The sequence below is a fragment of the Buteo buteo genome, chromosome 24, assembly GCF_964188355.1.
Source record: "Buteo buteo chromosome 24, bButBut1.hap1.1, whole genome shotgun sequence".
In the NCBI taxonomy this organism is placed as follows: Eukaryota; Metazoa; Chordata; class Aves; order Accipitriformes; family Accipitridae; genus Buteo; species Buteo buteo.
In genome coordinates this window covers 5,853,218-5,873,567 of record NC_134194.1, presented here as the reverse complement: position 1 = coordinate 5,873,567, position 20,350 = coordinate 5,853,218, and the positions used below count along the sequence as shown (strand labels likewise).

The window sequence follows — 20,350 nt, the reverse complement described above, 5'->3', positions numbered from 1 at the left end:
AAATAAATACAAGAGAAGATTCCCTGTTCCGGTTATTACCATAATATCCCAGAAGTGAATTTTCTCTGCAGTGGCAATGGACTCACTTCCAGTAAACCTTACTTTATCATCCAAAAAAGCCACAGTTGAACAAGCTGTTGCTTGAGCTGTTGTACTTCCCAATCAGAGAGTCCTTGGCTGAATGAATCCCAAGATCGGGGAGAACACTGAGGAGCCCACTATGATCCAGTGTGACACCGGTGTCCTCCTCATTCTTGGGGATAGAGGGTCACCAGGACACCTTACTGCAAAGTGCCCCAACAAGTGAGGAGGGACCTTTCTTGTGCCTTCTTGCTCAACACCACCTGCACAGAGCTGGGATTATTGATTGCAATGTGCCACTGCTGGTAGACATAACATTTTGGTAAAATTAATGCAAAACGCTTCTGTACCAGCTCAGTAGCATTTTATGTTGCCTTTCTGCAGATGTCAGTGCTGAGTCCAGTCTGCTTTTTTTTTTTCATCTTATAACCTTGGTTTTCTGTAGGCAAGGAAGGAGCCACATGCCCTGCCTTCTCCCACAGGGGAGGTCCTGCGTAACAGAGACCAGTCCCAGAAGCAGTCTGCCCTTGAATTTTCCTTCATTTTTTTAACTGGTGCAGAGACATTTTCACATCTCCGGGTCTCAGTCCTTTAGAGCACAGAGATAGTTTAAATGCTGTATGTGTGCAGCCACTTGTATCATCAGTCATTAGTCTCAAGCACAAATACAGGCTGGGTGATGAGTGGATTGAGAGCAGCCCTGAGGAGAAGGACTTGGGGGTGTCAGTTGACAATAAGCTCAGCACGACCTGGCAATGTGCATTTGCAGGCCAGAAAGCCAACCGTATCCTGGGCCGCATCAAAAGCAGCGTGACCAGCAGGTCGAGAGAGGTGATTCTCCCCCTCTACTCTGTTCTCGTGAGACCCCACCTGCAGGACTGCGTCCAGCTCTGGAGTCCTCAGTACAGGAAAGACATGGGCCTGATGGAGCGAGTCCAGAGGAGGGCCAGGAAGATGATCAGAGGGCTGGAGCACCTCTCCTATGAATTCAGGCTGAGAGGGTTGAGGTTGTTCAGCCTGGAGAAGAGAAGGCTCCAAGGAGACCTTAGAGCAGCCTGCCAGCACCTAAAGGGGACCTACAGGAAAGATGGAGAGGGACTTGGTACAAGGGTGTGTAGTGATAGGACAAGGGGTAATGGCTTTAAGCTGAAAGAAGGTAGATTTAGATTAGATGGAAGGAAGAAGTTCTTCCCTGTGAGGGTGGTGAGGCACTGGGACAGGTTGCCCACAGGGGTTGTGGATGCCCCATCCCTGGCAGTGTTCAAGGCCAGGTTGGATGGGGCTTGGAGCAACCTGGTCTGGTGGAAGGTGTCCCTGCCCGTGGCAGGAGAGTTGGAACTAGATGATCTTTAAGGTCCCTTCCAACCCAAATCATTCTGATTCTGTGATTTTGCATGGCGAGATGTGGAAGTCTGCCCTTCACTAAGATTCCCTCACCAGCAGCGCTCCCTCCAGAGCACCATTTATCAAAGTGGTCTTCAAGGCACACATTACATTTTACCCTTGTCGTTGCTACCAGAGCCTGTGTGCTGTTAGCAAAGCATCTCTGCTCCTTCTGAACCCACAAGCACGAAGTCTGTTTTTGGGACGTGTGTGTAGCAGTATCTCTTTCCAAAGTTAGGGCACCAGCCCTCCAGTACGTTTACTGCTGGAAATTTCTGGGTCTTAGTAAGCATGCATAAGAGCAGCAGAACTTGTGACACTTGGGGGTTTGACTTTTTCTTGCATGATTAGGTTTCCCTATACTTAGCAAGGTTGGCAGACATCATTCCTTCAGCTGATGTATTTGTAAGGTTTCTCACCTCCATGCAAGTCCTCTCGAGTCCAGTGACAGGTTAGCTTACACTGCTGCTCTCTGCCCAGAAGGTCACTAATTTGGATCTTTCTCCTCTACCAGCTGCTCAGCTTTATGGCATGTGGAAGAATTCAGATGCTTTTGAGATCTCTGTATCATCCTGCAAATTTTAGTTGAGATGGCATTTGATTTCCTTCTGAAATGAGAGGAACAGCAAAACATTGCATGTTGAATTGGACTAACGTTAAGGGAAGCACTTACCTACTGAATTTTCGTGTGCTTAAATCTCATTGACTTCAGGTTAATTCCAAGTGGTCTTCAAGTGAGGTTTTGGGCCATTTTTGCCACATGCGAGCTGTTGTTTCCAGGAAAAAATGGAAAAAAGTTTTTACGCCCAAAATGGACTTCTTTATAAATATCTGATGATCTAGACTTGATTTTTACTTGCCATGGTTTATATTAAAAAGCCCGGAAATGGGGCAATACTGCAACAGTTTGAGAAAGATGTGTATTAGAATCAAAGAAAAATTAATCAGAACAGGCCTCTCGTGGTCATTAGTCCAAGCTCCTGCTTGAAGCAGGGCTAACTTCAAAGTTTGTGGAGGTTGCTCAGGGCCTTGTGTAGTTGAGTTTTGAAAATCTCCCAGGGTGGATATTGAACATCCTTTCCAGGTCCCTCTTCCAATTTCATGTGGTGCTCAGGGGAGGATTTTTTCTTACATTCAACTGGAATTTCCTTTCTGCAGCCTGGGGGTGTTGTCTCTCATCCTGTCACTGTGCTCTCCTGAGAAGAGTCTGGCTCTGTCTACACTGCCTACCTTTTCCATCGTCCAAACCACCATCAGTATAATAAGACAAATCTTCTCGAGGTTGTGTGCTTGTTTGTTTTCTCCTCTTAGTGCTTCCCTTGTTGTTTATTCTGCGACTGATTGACAGTATAACCTCGTCTTCCGCCTACCACAGGCAGCCACATACTTGGGCTCTTTCAAAGCAAGATCTTGTTTCTATTTAGTACTTTTGAAAAGAGTACTTTGGAAACTGCCTGAACAAAAAAAGAAATTAGGTGTTGCCAGCAGAGAAGTCCCTGTCCTAAATTCCTGTCTGCCAAATATTAATGTTAGTTATTATCAAGCTTAGTAGCGCAACAGGTTTTTAGTCTGTATACAGTTGGCCTTTATCCTGCTGTGAACATAACAGTATCAGTTAACAGGGAGCAAAAATGCATGAAGTTAAAGCCTTCAGGTCTTCTTTGGGGGCAAGTAAGGTGGCAACCAGGCACCATCTTAGATATGACACAGGCCTTGCCCAAAAACTTGAGATTAGACCAGGAACATCATAATAAAAAGACAAATTTAATTTCTAAACAATATCCAAGACGGATGTCTTGGTGACAGTTGGACAGCTGTTTTTATTCAGTTTTAAAAAAAAGGTAACTTTTTCTTAAGAAGCATTACTATGTATTTCAGCAAGATTTCTCATGTAATGAGATGCAAAAGTTCAGGCAATATCCTGTTTAGATACATTTCTATTTGATGATAAAAATGGCATTGACAGTGAGGGATTGCACTGAATAAATTATTACTTTAGTTCTGTTTTATGCTGAAGCCAGGATGCGTCCTGTAAGTTCACAGCTGTTTTAACTTTTTCTTTTCCTCATCTAGACAGTTATATGTCTATGAGATTTATTTGTTGATCTATATGGACATGCAATCCTTCTTGGGATTATTGCTACAGAAAGAAGATATAACATAGAGCGTGTTAGAAGTAACAAATGGGATTTGGCAGTCTTTCCCATTTACTACACAGAGTCTGAGCTGTGTACAAAAAGCAGCAATTACTTGCTCTTGGAGCCTTATTAACAGGCACATCTGCACATTCATTAAAACTAGATACTTCAACTTCCATTCTGGCTAGGATGACATTCAGATATTCTGGTCTTTAAATTAAACTAAAATCCCTGACATCTATTTTATTTTTCAGTCAAGGCAGGAGTTTGTTGGTTTTGACATTTTGGTTCCTTTTTCTTTGATTGCAAATCCTGGAGGCAGTCCGCGCTCCCAGCCCGTGTGAGCCTCCCAGAAGGAGATAAGATGCAATAACCGAACCGCTGGCTCCCAGGGAACGGTCCCTCCTTTGAAGGATGAAGTCACCCAAGTTTTGCTCATAAAGCCTGATCTCCCACGGTGCTGGGACCCAGCTCCCAGCCTCTCCCAGGGCTTCACACCCTGCCTGGCTTACAGGCACACTGCCCTTCTCATCCTCGGTGGCCCAAGGTTGCTCTGAGTTGGCAAGTTGCAGCAGCCTGAGTGAGCCTGGGGGAGTAGATGGGTTGTACCAGGCAGAGAGGTGCTTTTGCAGGAGTAAATACAACATACTGTGTGCGTAACTAAAGCTGACCTGACTGAGTCACAGCACATCTACCTATGTGTGCGAGGGAGAAACGCAAACTCAAATTTTTAAGCCAAATCCATGGGGCAGCTTTTGGAGTTGTATGGGGTGGTGAAGAGGCAGAAAAGCAGACGGAACAGGATACAGAAAAGGGCAGAGAAATAAATTAAAAAATAATGCATATCTGCTGACTGCTTGTGCCTGAGCACCAGCAGGCTGAGGTGTAGCAGCAGGCAGGCAGTGTCAGCGTGTGGCCCTGTGCCTTCCTACGTGGGAGGTCGATGCCGGCTCAGCAGGCTGCAGGGTGCAGGTCTTGCTCTTCCAGCAGACAGAGGCTATGCTCAGGAGGGAGAGCTGGAGTCCTGGGAGCAGTTCTGTACCTGCTCAGAGGAGTAGAGGTTGGCTTTAGGACTCTTCCCTTCCATCATCTCTTTCCCATCCTCCATCGCACTGAGTAAAATCAAATTTAGAAGCAAATATTTGGGTCACAGAGGGGTCCCTTGCTCTGGATGATGCCTTTGCTGACCTGGGAGTGAGCATGCGCTGTCCTTTTCCCAGTCCACATCCTATAATGCTGCCTCTAGTTGAGAGTGGAGCAGCTTCTATGGAGATTTCAGAGCAGCTGGAGATGCTTTAAAGCTCTCAGGGCAAAATCTGTCATCCCCCTGCATCAAATCAGGAACAAAACGACTTTGCTCAGCAGAAGAAACATTTAAAGCTGATTGTAAGCCACAAAATTGAGACAGAGCCTAGAATGCAACCTGAAGAACCAAGAGAACTGTAATACAGGGAGCTTGAAACTGGACTATGCGCTCCATGTTTGCCTGGCCTCCTTTTCAGAGGTGCGGAGGACTCTGCATCTCTAGTGAAGTCGATGAGTGCTCAGGATCTTTTTGAAACATTTATTTAGTACCTAAGTATAGATCCAGGACTGACTAACTTCAGGCTCCAAAAATAGCGCAGGTGTCTGCCTTCTCCCTCTTCCTCATTTCTCATTTCCTTGTTCTCTAATCTCTTCTTCAGCTCCCATGTTCTGTGTTCCCTCCAACTCCCTTCATTTTTCCATCCTCCTCCAGTTGACTTCTGCTCCTGCTTCGACCCCCTCGCTCACTCTGACACCTCTCCTGTCCCACGGGAGCCACAGAGCATTTCTCCAAGTCCATCCTGAGCAAGCCTTAGGTGGCACCTCTCTTCTCTCCCCCTCTCACCCTAAATTCTCCCTGCCTCATTCTCAGGGGGGACAGAGGTTCAAACAGCTCTGTTCTGCTCAGGAACCTGCTGAATTCAAGTCCCAAGTATCTTGCGTCTCCTACGTGGGACTGACCAGGGATGGCAGCAAAAAGGGAATCGTCAGAGACACTCTCAGTTGGGGTGGGAGCCCAAAGTAGCTGCCATCACTTTCTGGCCCAAAAGCATAAATCAAAATGTCCCATTTTCCTGTGTATTTCCTATCGCAGGCATGATCTGCCAATGACAACGATAAAAGAGGTTATAATGGAGGGATCATGTTAACTTTGTGAACAGGAGGCTCTCATTAGTGGCTTGTGTTTTTCAAATCAACCAGAAGACAGATGTGGCTGTGAGTCTGATGGATCTTGCCCCTGATGTGAGTTTCTCTCTGTTCTAGGAAGGCATGCCCCAAACACTGAGTTCTACCAGTATGTTTACCCCATGTGGCTTCAGCCCTCATCTACATACTTCAAAAGACGATGAACAAGGAGGACTGATCTTCCAGGATGGAAACCTTACCTCAGCATCTCTGGATGCTCTAATCCAGCATCTGATACCTACCACTGATTACTACCCTGAAGTAAGCAATTCACAGTATAATAAACAGTTTAATTTTGATGAATTGGGGCAGCACTTCATGCAAAAGTGCAAATGTGTTAAATTTTGAATTAAGAGGGCTAATTTAAAAGCTGCATACAATTAAAGCTTGGTAAATTGATGCATTGCTTTAAATGCTGTTTCACTGCTCTATAATTGTTCCTGTGAAAAAGCAGATCCCAAACTTGATACTGCTTTTAAATAAGAGAACGGGGTGGAGGGGGAAAGCTGTGGTGGTGATGAATTAGTGATCTAGCAGTTGGAGCACTTCAAAAATAGCAGTGCATCCCAGAGAGGTTTAGATGAAGACCGAAGCAAAAAACTTCAAGTCTGAACTGGCATTAAATTAGCTGAATTTCAGTGGCTGCTGAAGTCATCCAGGTTTGTCTGCATGTACAAAGCATTCCCTCAGTGACAACAGAGATGCTGCTTCTGATGGGTTCATAATTTACCTGGGGTTATATTCACACTGACTTTGCTGACAGCACGGTCCAGATCCTAATCCTTGCTCCATCAGTGAATAGTCAGTGTTTCTTCACCAACAGTGTCAGGATCTAAACTGGAAGCAGGTTTATGGTCCTGCAAGCCATTGACTTCACTGGATTTTGCACATCCTCAGTGGAATTCAGGACAGAGTTTGATTGGAAGACTTTTAAGTGCTAATATATCTCTGTGGAAAGGCTTGTATTTCAAAGCACAGAGTAGCATTGACTTCTGGGCAGTTTAGAAGACTATGAAAGTTATCAATGCAGAGCAGACAGCATGTTTTAAATTACCCACAGCTCAGTTTCTGATCAGCTAAAAATAAGCAATAGAGAAGCATATCAATTAAAAAAAAGAACAGAAAGGCAATAAAAATAGGTAATGGACAGATTAGGCTGTGAGATTTTCATTAAGCCACGTGTGATATATAATATTATACCTGCTGCTCAGGAGCATGGCTAGGTCTGGGGGAAAGAAGATAATTCAGGTGCCAGGAGGGGTCGGGATGCAAACAACTGAGGATTCATGCATATATTTTAAATTCACTGCTGGAATACTTTAAATAATCCAAGGATTTATCCAGCAGGCCTGCTTCCCACAGCTTCACAGATGTGGGACTGCATATGATATGGCTTGGCTGATAGAAATGAAATTTGGGGAGTTAGTAAAATAAGTGAAGTATTCCTTAAAACAGTCTGGGTGAGACTTGCAGGGCAATAGCAAGATGTGACTAATCTGGGGGCATCTGCAGCTCCCAACCCAGTACGACACAGAGATGCCTCAGTGTCTCCACATTTAGCTTTCACTGGTCTCCGTGCATCCCTGGTTGCACTGTCTCCTATACCTGGGCTTGCTCCTGTAGAGTGACCTATACACTGTTGTCGCTGGATGTTTGCGTAGGCTTTGGGCAAACAAAGGCTGGAAGTGGATGCTGTTGAGGAAGGAGATGCCACTACGTCCTGCACCCACTGTAACCAGTTCCATTTTCAGGGTCAGGAATCCTTACATCTTTGAGACTTAAAGGTCTGTCCCAGTGGAAATGCAAAAACTGTGGAGTTTGGGGTTTTATGGCTAATATTACCCACTGTGCGGATGCTTACAGCAGGTCTGCTTGTCTTTCTCCCGCAGAAGGCCTATATCTTTACATTCCTGCTGAGTTCCAGACTCTTCATCGAACCCCATGAGCTTTTGTCCCGCGTTTGTCACAAGTGCATTGAGCAGCAGCGGCTGGACGACCCCGTGCTGGACAAGGTTAGTTTATCTTTACAGCAGAAAAATGTGAGATATTTTCAACGGGCAGAGAATTCTGGGGCTCTGGTGTGTGTCCTTTGCCTCCCTTTGGATTGAATGAAACTTTCTCATAAAGGATGACAGCTGCTGCTGAGATCCTGACATTGAGGCATCCTAGTATCCATGTCCAAGAGCAGTGCTCCAGGCACTAGTCACTTCAAATCTTCTTCTAATTTTCCCTTTCCCCCATCTCAGTCTTCCCAGGTGACTTCCCTTCTTAACTTCTTTAAGGCTCTGATGAAGCCTGCGGGATGCAAGGAGGTAGGACATAAACCTCACACACTGTCAATTGCAGATGTTGACACACCACTCTTTTTTCCCATTTTTACTTAATGCGTCTGCTCTTTTGCTTTCTTGCTTCTGGTACAGTAATATTTCCTCTTGGCCTTACCTGTCACTTTGAACGCTACATAACAGCATGCAGCTACCCACTAACCTCCCGTTGCCGGCACTGACAGATCGTCCACACAGCCGTGCTGCAGAGCGGCGCTGTCTGGCACACCAGGAGCAAGCTGAAGCAGTAGTGAGGCTGTGACAAGCTAGCAGAATGAGAAAATCCAAGCTGTTACCGCGTCCGCACTCCTCCTGTTTTGCCCTAGGGACTGTGCAGACTGGTACAGTGTGTAACAACACATGTGCGTCCTCTGGCAGTCCCACAGACGGTGCGGTGGAGATGGATCCCACTGGATCCTGTTCAGTGCTGGATTCCACCCAAGCTCTCCTCGGTGCATTGATGAAGACCTATCCAGTACATTACCTGGAGCAGGAGATGCACCTTCAGCGCAGTGGAGGGGAGAAGAATGTGAATTAGTTGCAACTTTCCAAAAACCCCCCAATTCTGAAATGATTCTCAAGATCAGCCTTCCCAGCTTTGAAACAGTGTTCTTGGCATCAAATGCTGAATCACCAGCATCTGAACACATATGCCTGTTTTTGCCCAGGCAGCTGGTTGCATGAGTAACAGGAGCTCTGCCTTCACTATGGAAAGCAATCAGCCAGAGTACTTGGAAATCTGATACTTGGGTTGCCCATACAGTCAGTGTTAATAGAAATATCTGTATGAGGTGCACCATACAAAAGAGGGTTTTTTAAGGTGTGATGGGTTCTGTTCGCCGGTGCTATTGACAGATGCAAGTTTAGGAGGATTAAAATGTGACTACTGCAAAGTTTTGCTGCTCATTAAATTTTGCAAAAAATGAGAAACACTGTCTTATTACGAAGATCTCTCTATTTGCCTGAAATGAATCTGCATTTTGGACTGGCCTGTAGTAACGCAGAGGTGGTGGGACACAGCTGATTTTGTGTTCCTGAGAGTGAGGCTGACTTTAAAACTTTGCACACAAGCAACCTCCCATCCCCTGTGTCCTGTGACCTGCACAAAGTCCTCTCCTTCAATTCATAATAGCAGTTTACACATCTGGAGCAAATGTCTCCCCAGACCTTTGTAGTTTCCAATAAAGCTTTCCCTTTAGCAGCCACCTGCTGGTCTTTGAGCATGAGCTTAATGCTAGCTGACAGCAGTTATTTTTAGAGATGTGGTTCATTGAAACCTGTTGTTGGTGGAAAGCTGAAATATGCATTTTAACCACCTTGCTTGAAAAGCAGAGAGCTGTGGAGCTCAAGAGTGTAATTTTTCCTGATTACAGGGTACACTTTAGCTACAGTACATAGGATGCAGAAGAAGGCTGTTTGTTTTGGTCTGTGTTTTCTGTAAATAAAAATGCCGTTTGTTGTTTAATGCAGTTTCATTTTCACATGTTCTTGGATAACGGAGGATGAAAGTTTTGGAAGCAGCCACACTGGCTGTCTTTTGAGATAACACTAATGCACCTATTGTGCTGTTCCCCCCATTTCCCTCCTTGCCCCATATCTTCCTGACTATTCCCACTGCTGCATTCTCAGATAAATCTACACCAAAAGTAAAGTGGGCATCCTTGTCCTATCATGACCTTGAGCTCATGTGGGAAAAGAGCAACGTTATCAGTAGCCCAGGTAAAGTTACTAAAGTGCTGATGTTTTGTCCGTCTCTTCTTCCTCATATTACATCTGCCACTGGTCACTAAGCAGTTTTTTCATACAGCCAGAAAGCAAAGAAACAAAAAACGCCTCTTTGTTGGTCAAGAACGACATTCCAATCAATTTTTCAGGGAAGGATGAAAATGTAGGAGGGTTTTAAGTACAGAAGGGAATAACATAAAGTTCAAATCAGCAAAAAGGCCAGATGTTTTTAAAAAAGGTATAGAGGTTGCACCAACAAAATGTCCATCCAACCATAAACCAGCCAATTGCATGTGCAGAGTACTTCAATCTGCATGTAAAACAGACAGTTGTGCATGCATCTAAGCTCTGGTATATTTTGCATGCCAAAATGTATGATTTGTGCACCACACTATTTGTTTGCATGTGTGCAGATTTTGCAGGTGCAACCGTAAGTGCCTTCTTTGAAAATCTGGCCCCACATTCAGTGACGTACATATATGCTGGGAGTCTTTAATAGTAAACACATTTCAATCCCTATCCATCATTCTGGTTTCCATTTCAGGCTCGGATCAGAAAATTTGGACCCAAAATCTTACAGTTGCTGACGGAGTGGACAGAGACATTCCCGTATGACTTTCAGGAAGAGCGGATGATTGGCCATCTGAAAGACATGATTCATAGGATAGCCCCATGTGATGAGGTGAGGATGTCTGACCTGGGATGTTGTGTGGAGATGTTAAGTTCATTTCCCCACTTGGTTCCTCCTTTTTCCTTCTTTTGCCATGTACTGTTCCATGCCTCTTCCTGGGAACTCTCACAGCTTTGTTCTCCTCTGATGGTTAAAACCTGTCGCTTCCCTGAAAGCGACATCTCTCGGTTTAAATACCCCTGTGGTTGTGATGTGCGGACACATTGGAGTGATCGGTGGAATTTATCTACTGCACATTGAATTGTAAGATAACAACATTCCCATTTTACAAACAGAAGATCTGAAGGCATACCATAGACTGAACGTGGTGGTCACAATTCAAAGAGCAACAGAGCTGTGATCTCCCGAGTTTTAGTCTAGCAGAAGAGTGAAGTATTGTTGTGATTTAACCCCAGCCAGCAACTAAGCACCACACAGCTGCTCACTCACTTCCCCCTGACCCAGTGGGATGGGGGAGAGAATTGGGAAAAAAAGTAAAACTCGTGGGTTGAGGTAAGAACGGTTTAATAGAACAGAAAGGAAGAAAATAATAATGATTCTAATAATAACAATAATAAAATGACAATAATAATAATAAAAGAATTAGCATATACAAAACAAGTGATGCACAATGCAGTTGCTCACCACTCACCAACCAATGCCCAGTTAGTTCCCGAGGAGCGATCCCCTGCCCAGGGCCAACTCCCCCCAGTTTATATACTGGGCATGACGTCCCATGGTATGGAATACCCCTTTGGCCAGTTTGGGTCAGCTGTCCTGGCTGTGCCCCCTCCCAACTTCTTGTGCACCTCCAGCCTTCTTGCTGGCTGGGCATGAGAAGCTGAAAAATCCTTGACTTTAGACTAAACACTACTCAGCAACAAGTGAAAACATCAGTGTGTTATCAACATTCTTCTCATACTGAATCCAAAACGTAGCACTGTACCAGCTACTTGAAAGAAGATTAACCCATCCAAAACCAAGACAAGTATTGTGACCTGAGACCAACCATCCTGGCCAAGCAGTGGCTCAAGGAGTGCTCCGGGATGTTTAGTTTAGTGAATGAGGAGTGGAGGAAGCAGCCAGTCAAGTGATTGCATTGGGGAGCTAAGAAAGATCATCAGTTGCCTGAAGGTACCTGATGAAGACTTCCTTTCTCTAAGGGCATTTATGGTCCTTTTATGTCTCACCCTATCCATTTGCTTATGTCCTTCATTACCTGTGCTGAAATCTAATTTTCCATTCCTTACTTTACATGTCTTCAGTCTAGTAGGTTTTTTTGAATCAATCTTTGCATTTTGTTATCTTTTTCATTAGTGAATCTAACAAGGGTTTGGCTTACTTCTTCCTGTCCTGTGTAAAAGAGACCACAGCCCCTACGCTTGAGGTGGTTGCTATTGTAAAGCAGGGACCCAGACAGGGGGCAAGCAGGCACAGAGCAGCAGACCCTGATCATGGTTTGACTAATGCCACTGGAATCCCCATCAAAGTTCACTGGATCTATGGGCTGAGGTAGATCCTGTTTGGCTGCTATGGTGACATAGCAAGGGACAGTCCTTACATTTAAAGAAAATACAAATATTTACGGACATGTAGCTTCTCTTGGAGTGTGGAAGTGGCAGAAGACAGCAGTGTGTGGCCTGCTGGGCAGAAACTCAGTCTAGATGGCTGTATGGTCTTGGTGTTCAAAGGCATGAGCCATGTGTGTGGCAGAGTAGGACACAGTGAGTGGAGTCTCTGGGAGACCTGCTTGCAAGTTCAGGTGGGTGAACACCATCAAGTAATTCCGAAACATTAAAAATACCACGAAGTCCATTAAAATAATAAGTTTAAGAGCGAATAGTACATAGAGAGTCTCTAATTACTTCTAGCTTAACCATGGGATGTGGAAGAATTCAGTTCCATTGGCTACATCAAGGCCTGGCTTCAGGCCACAGATGGGTGCAATTCAGTAGAACAAAAAGCACATACCCGTAAGGCTGAGAAAGAGAGGGGTGGAGAGAAGAGAGAAGGAATTAGCAGGCTTGCAGCACAACGGAAATGAAATTGGACCCTCCTACCCACATGAAACACGAGAGAAATGGAAACAGCTGCTCTTGGGCTGGTCTGGCATCACAGCTGGCACTTTTGGATAGCTGTAGGCTGGCATGGATCGGCTGGCTGGGCTGGCCAGCACGTGGGAGAGAAGGGGTGGGAAGGGGAAGCTGCGTGACGCTTTGATGGAGGTGAAGGGAACACAGAGGACTTTCAGAAAGAGCCAAAGTGGCCTCAATTCCATTGACCAGCGCAGTAAAACTTCTCCCTCAAGGGGAAGAGGCAATGAACTTGCTTCTGCCAACCACCAAAAAAGGTGCCTTGCAGCCCTTCAGCATCTGAAGTGAGAGAAACCCATACAGACCCACCAAAATCATGTCCGCTGGAAAGAAGGAACCAGCCAAAAGGGCAGAGAACAGGGGCTTTGCAGGTGCTTCTTAAAAGCAGTAACTGTCTTGGCGAAGAGCCATGAATGCTAAAAATCAATTTTTTGCATACAAAGCAATAGTTTATTTGCCTAACCTGAGCAAGTGCTGCACACCTTTGCTCTGGAGCATGCATAGCTGTGTGCCAATGCTTATGGGTGCCCTGGGGGGCCTTAGACTAGATTAGGTTCAAATCATTGTTTTTCAAATATTACTAGGCACTGTAATTGCAAGTGATTATGCCTAAGCAAAATCAATAATTAATTTAAGGAACAGCTCGTATCCTACAAATGCAAATTTCCTTTTTTAAGGGACAGCACAGAAGAGTGGTGGTGTCTGTTAGTTGTTTGGAAGAAAGTTGTTCCCATTGTAAATCACAGAAATTAAAGATTGAAAGATTTGTGAGGTCATCTAGTCCATGTAGGTCAATGCAGGATTTTCCCCTGCAGCGTATGCTCCTGTCCTTTGTAGAGTCCACTTTCTAAAGGCTCTGTGATGTGCTTATAAAGGTGTCCATGCTGAGAAGCATTTCTTAGTAAGTGCTGTGATTTGCATTTAGAGTTAGAAATTTTAATTAAAATTTGAGCTCCTAAGCCACCTGCTGAGGCCTGCTGTCTTCAGAGGAACTTTCCCAGTTAAGAACGAAACATTTTCTTTAAATATTAAACAGTAATATGCTTCTTTTGACTGTTAATGTGGCAATGAAGTGAAATCAGTTGATAGAGTCCAGCATGCAGCCCCAGTACAATGGGGGGTCACTTTGTGGCAAGATAATTACCAGCATGTTGAAGGTAATGAACAATGTTGTTTTCACTTAGTGAACATAGTTTAAAGAAGGCAGGAAATGCTTTTAAAAGGACAAAAGCAGTTGTTGGGTTTTTTTTTAATTTCTCCCCCAACATGCACAGAAAAGCTTTCTAGGCAAGGGTGCACCCAACTGATTTTCAGTGAGTCTCTTCAAGAGCTCTAATTCCGAAATATTTTTTTTGTGTTCATTAAGTGTGTCTCATTTAATTCTTTATTAGGTGATTGGCTTACCTGAGTCTTTGTTTACTGTTGTCTATATCTGTATTTTTGTGCCATATTCCCTACAAAACTAGGTGAAACTAGATCTCTTGATAAGGATTTATTGAAAGACTGGCTAATATGCATGTCTTTCAAGCAATTTTATGCTGCTTTTTGGCTTTTCATCCAAACAGTGAAGAATTTGATCCTGCGCAGACATGGCTGGTCCAAGATTTCTCATCCAAACTCCTTTTTGAAAGAGAACTGGGTTTTCAGCTAAAAGTTTTTTAGCCAAACGTTTTATGTTCAGTAGAAAACTTGGATTTCTGTGGCATGCCCCCTCCTCACCCCTGAAATTAATTCTCCTGTTTACAAAATATGTACACAAAATACCAAATATGTCACTATTTGAGTTTCCACTAAAAAATAACATTTTACTCATAGAGCTTCATAAGCTCTGAGATTTACAAACACACCTGGATGTAAACCAGAGAAATATTTAGATGGTGGTCAGTAGTTTGGGTCCAGGAGTCTTTGTAAATCAAAAGTGTGACCATCTGTTTGAGGATTTACGTGAAGAAGGCCAGTAATCTCTCTTCCTTGAAGCTAGTATACATCAGGAACAGATAAAAACTGAAAGAATGTTTTTTTATTTTCTAAAAATTATTTCAATTATTTATTTTTACATCTTCCTCACTCAGTTTTCACTCCTCCTGTGTGATTTGCTTCTGAATAGAACATGTGTTGTCATTCTCCAAGACAAGTCCCTCCTGCCTTCTAGGTACTTGCTTCATTTCAGACTTATCAGGTCTATTCTGCAAAAAAAGCCTGACTACATCCTGCTTATCTGGCCCGTGTTCCAGCCCAGCTCAAGAGAGCATCCTCCTGGAATGAAATGAGAGCTTCCTCAGCCATGTGAAACCTTCTGCTAGAAACGCTGTATGAAAGTTACAAAGTGTTGCAGCAAAAGTTGAAGCACATGAGATGTTCTGAAGGTTTCTAGCCTCAGACTGTAATGGAAACAGGGTAAATGTAAGCATGTTATTTTTCACTGTGAAGTAGTAGGAGATGCTACTTCCAGTGTGCAGATGGGATCCTATGTAGGTGAGAGGAGGGCTGACTCTGGCTTCTGGTACCTTGAACACCTGAAACATGAGTGCTGTCAATGCCTAACACTGAAGACTTTCCACAGTCTACAAAAGTCTGAAGAAGACGAAGGCTGGATCTAAACCATGGGATTCAGGAGTACTTCCCAAGACTTGGGCTGTGTCCAGCTTGGGATGTGACACAGGTGTGTGTTGGTCTTCTTGGGAAGGCACAATCTGGCCAAGTCCTGTTGCGATGATGAGGACTACGTGGAGGGTGCCGGGGTGTACATCTGCTGCACAGTACAGATGTAACAGAAGAGGGCTCCTTGCCAGCTCTGGTTTCATACTGACAGATTACAAACTGATGTTACTGGCAACTTGATGTTACTAAATTCTGTTTGGATGGGGAGTAAGGAGTTATTCCACTTGTGGGGAGCCAGAGGATCTTTCCACTGTGTGTCTTTGTGCTGGAAGAGGAGCTGGCAGTAGGCCAGCCTGCAAACTGTTTTCCCAAGTGACCGTGCTCTTTGAAACTGAGCAAGCACCCATTGCACCCCTGCCTGATGCTCCTTTCTCTGGCTGGGAAAGCCCATGAGGCCGTGTTCCTCAGCAGGCTACACCTCGTGTTCCATGTGAGGCTTTTGCCCAAGGACATTTCCAATTAATCCTTGTCTTTAGAGCCCATCCACCAGTTCTCTCAGTTATCTCAGTTTTATGATGTCTGCATCTGTCAGTCGTGAAGAGTTGAAGTCATTTCTTTCTGCCCATCCTCCGTGGCCAGCGGCTCCACTCGTTGTCTGTTAAAGAGCTGCTCCAGCTCTGAAAACAACCTGAGCAACTTAGTAATGATCATCCTGCTGAGCACACGGCTGTGCTTGGAATACGATATGAGCTTCCTTCAGCAGTAATTAACATTCTGGATATTAAATACCCAAAGCTACACGAAGCTCAGACCACTCCAACTGGGTAGCAAGTAGCAGCATGCTTCTACTGCTTTCAGCTCAAAAGGATGGAGAGAATAGCATTAGAAACATTTCTTATTCCTAATAAATAGGAGTCGACTAGGCTCCACTAACAGGTAGAGTTCTCAGCCAACATGTAGCTGACATAAAGGATAGGTATCGAATGCTGCTGAGCTCCAGAAAGCTGCAGTAACTCATGTTGTAGCATTACCTCTCCTCTGATCCTGATGTTGGCAGGAATATGTGAGTATCAGTGCCAGCCCAACCCACCAGTCCTGCCTGCCTCTTCTCTTGACTGCAGTCTGTTTCTGTGGTCCGAAGCACAGAACTGTAATTAAGCCGACTGGTTATTCTGAAATAGGCTTGTTGAAAATAAAATGGTAACCTGTTGCTGGCTTAGGAGTATTTTGCAGAAGGGAAAATTCAGCATAAAAACACTCCTTTGTCAAGTTTTGTGGGTGGTTTATGTTTCTTTCTCTCCCTGTCTTTCCAGGCCTACTGGAAAAAGATGAATCAGCTTTTGCAAACCCTGAATCAAAAGCTTGCAACCCTCAGCCATGGGCAAGAAGGGATTGTCAAGATCAGTGCTGCTGTCTCTGATAAGCTGGTTGCCTTTAAAAGTAAACCTCCATCAATTCAGAGAGAAATCCTGAGTGTCTGCAGTGACCCTTACACTCTGGCTCAGCAGCTGACACATGTGGAGCTGGTAAGTGGGAATGGTTCCCAACTTCTGCAGTCAGAGGTATTATTTTAAGCCATCAGCTGCTAAGTATTCCAGACATAACCAAAAAATGTCTGCACTGCTGCAGCACATCCCATGCTGTATAAGCACTGCAGCAGGAGGCAAGGTTTGACAGGTTAAGAGATGCTTGAGAAGCAAGCTATATATCAGTGTTCCTGTGCATCTCGGGGTGGGCCACTTTACTTGTTCAGCTTGTTTATTTGTGAAATGCAAGTCATAGTCCCAGCAAGGTCAGGGGGTTCTTACTTCTGTAAGGTGCTCTGAGCCCCACAACCTGAAGGTTCTATTGAAATGGCTGGTCATTAGCCCTTTTATTAATTTGGAAGAAATGTTAACAGTTCAGATCTGTTCCTACAGATACACAAAGCATCTGAGTTGTCTGATGCGGTTTTCATTCTTCCTTTTGGGACTTTGTGCATGGACATACAAGGGTGTGCTAATACCACCCACCCAAAGTCTTGCTGTTTCCCTCATTGGACTGCAGTTCACTCTCAAACAGGCTTTTGATGGTAATCGCTCCAATTGCAGTACCAGGATGTTGGACAGACTGTTGTGTTGCACAGCCTTCTCCCAGGTTCAGGTCCTCTGTGTAGACCTCCTGGATGTTCACAGAAGAACATAAAACATTGCTGCCATCTGCAGATCTCTTGATGCTGTAATGATTCCCTGCTGCCTGTCCTCCTGTAGACAGTGTTCATCCTTGAGAGGAAGGCTGGAAAAACAAACCATGAAATGGACTGTGGATTGGAGTGAATATCATGGAATTAGCCTTGGGAATTCTGAAGGTAGTTGATACTCTATTTGTCAAGAAGTGGAACAGCTCAGAAACCCCAAATTCAGGATCTTCTCCTCACTTTGGTTAGTTTTCAGAACGTGCAACTTCATCTCTTTTTGCTTTATATAGCTTAAGCCAGAGAGTAGAAGACCTTTTGCCTGGAGTTTGTCTCTTGCTTTTCTTTTCCTCTGCAGTACAGCTGTCTTCCAAGGGGAGATTCCCTGTAACCAGGGCACCGCTGCACTTTTAAAACGAATGCAGCCAGAGGTTTTCATTCCACTTTACTATAATCAGTGCTCTCTACCTTTTCTTTCACTTACTGTATCCGGTACACCAGCTACTCTGCACTAAAACTGTCTGATGCTTATTTGTTAGTAAGAATTATTTGCTACTTATTTAATAACAGTTATTTGTCAGTAAGAGTCCTGTTCAGTTATCAGTAGCAAGGTGAGAAGCCAAGGGAAATAGCATGTGAGTAGCTGTAAAATTTTCACTTATGCAAAACTACCATTGATTTTATTGTTGCTTGAGTGTCCTAAGTTTGGGCCATGGGAATTCCAAAATACCTCCTTTGAAATACCTTTGTGACCTTAAACCTGCTGAAAATATTGTTTTTCTAATAAACATGTTTAAGGGAATTGAAAAGCCTATTAAGAACGCCAGTGGTGTGGCTGGTACTGCCAGGTTTGTTCAGAAGCTGGTGGAGATGGCCTGTCTTTTACTAAGAGAGATCTGGATGCTTTATTTAGTCTTGTTTTGGTTAATGTCTGGACCACTCTACAGTGTGAGCAATGCCTTTAATGTAAGCACATGTATCTTCAACGCCTTCCTTCCCCAGTGGCACAGAGCCACCACCCTGGGGTATCACCTGAGCTTCACTGAGTAGGGAGGTAGGGTCAGAGCACTGTGTGTGCAGATAAGCAAGGGATTGCTATGGTTACCGGATCACAGCATTACTGCCATTTTAACAGCTGGGAAACAAGGCTATTGAGTAATGCTGGACCACAGCAGGTCTGTGGCAGTGCCAAGCACAGAACTGAGGTCTGCTGGCTCCCAGACGGGGCCTTGTGCATCCAGTACCTTTCTCTCTGTGCAGTGGAGAGGGCTCTTATTCTGGCTTGTCAGTAATGAGACATACTTATTCTCATTTTCTTCTTTCTGCTGAAATAACTCTAATTGTTCTTATGAATTTTAATGTCTGGTGCTAGTTGGCTGTCTACCAGTTCAGTAACAACATTCTAGCTGGCAGATAATGGGGATGCCTTACCAAGAGAAACACAAGAGATTCTGGGGTGCCTTCTTATTTCTTCCTCTCTCTCTTCCCCCCCCAATAGGAAAGGCTAAGTCACATTGGACCTGAGGAGTTTGTGCAGGCATTTGTACATAAAGACCCTCTGGATGGCACCAAGGTATGATTTGTCTGCATGCGAAGTGTCTCCTGTGATCACTGTTTGTTCTAGATGAACCGATGTGATGAGATCCATATAAGAGCAGGGCCTGGGGCACATGTTGATGATGGCCAGGCCAAGTGATGACCTGTATTTTTGTGGCAAGGATGGGACCTGTTGGTAGAGCTCGCACTGGCAGGTCCTTGCCATTCCTTCCTGGTGAGAGTACGTCCTAGCCTGGGCCTGGCCAGCACCCTGATGTTCTGCTTTCTGGCTTGTTCCTCCTAACCTGCTTTGACCAGGGCAGATGGCTTGCGGCTGTACGCGGCCAGGGAACGTCTGTTCCCAGTGTTGAAGGCGTAAAGACTCTGGATGTGATGTAATGCCCATAATCTGTGCCCAGACACCACAGTAATGAGTCAGTGCGTCATGAATCAACATACTCTTCTCTCTCTACACAATAGCTTTTAACCCAAAGCACCATAGGGAATGGAGAGTGCCTGATCAGGGCTTCATCCAAAGTCTGTGGAAGCCAGTTGGAGTCTTTCCAGTGATTCCAGTGGGGAGGGGTTGAAGCAGCATCTCAGGGAGTGCCTCAAAAAGGAAAGAGACTTACTGGCTGGAGAGGGAAAGTCAGAGATTTCACAGGCTGCCAGAAAAGAAAGAGGGTGGAAAATTCTTCCCCAGAACTGCATATGGGCTCCCACTGAGATCATACATCAATAGCAGAATTTCATCATTGGATGCTGAACATAACAGGAAGACCTCTCTTTATAGTGCTGCCCAAAGAGCACCAGAATAGCTTGTAATGGTGAAAAAATGGATGGATAGATGGATGGATAGATGAATAAAAAGTGCAACATTGGGCTCTTTCCATCTCTTATTGGAGTTATGGAGATTCTGCAGTTTGTTTTAGGGAGAGGGGAGTGGGCAGAGCTGGTGTTTCAAATATTATAAGCATTGATCACATCCTTTAGGAAGGAACCCCAAGGTAGCAAAGATGTGACACAAACATGAAATACCAAACCAGCCACAGTGAGATTTCAGCAACCTGCTGCAAACATGGGGACAAGACTGAAAATTAACAGTTGTCATTATCTGTATCAAAGTAAAATGAAAGACATCAAATGAGGGCACTAAATTTGAGTGAATTCTGGAAGAGTGTGAGGGAAGCAGCAGTGAGTGAAATCAAATTGCATAAAGCCATAGAGGGGAAGGGATGCTAAGAGGAAGAAGGAAATGTTCAGTAATAAACTAGTGTATGCACAATGGCTGCAGCTGTCTCCAGAATTTCAAATGCAGGGCCAGCACAGAATACCACAAAGATGTGAAGAGAAATTGAGGTTACCAAGTAAACATAAGGAAACGTCAGCTAAAGTGGACGGGAAGGATTAGAATG

General features: G+C 44.5%; 1 protein-coding gene across 1 annotated transcript in view; it reads left to right on the top strand.

Annotated features, from left to right (window-relative positions):
• RASGEF1C (RasGEF domain family member 1C) overlaps positions 1 to 20,350 on the top strand; it is a 77,946-nt gene that overhangs the window by 41,119 nt on the left and 16,477 nt on the right. The window contains exons 2-6 of the mRNA XM_075056565.1: positions 5,892 to 6,074; positions 7,703 to 7,825; positions 10,407 to 10,544; positions 16,540 to 16,752; positions 18,898 to 18,972. Of these exons, the coding sequence (XP_074912666.1) occupies positions 5,898 to 6,074; positions 7,703 to 7,825; positions 10,407 to 10,544; positions 16,540 to 16,752; positions 18,898 to 18,972 (726 nt within the window). The 5' untranslated portion in view covers positions 5,892 to 5,897. The remainder of the gene's footprint in view (positions 1 to 5,891; positions 6,075 to 7,702; positions 7,826 to 10,406; positions 10,545 to 16,539; positions 16,753 to 18,897; positions 18,973 to 20,350) is intronic.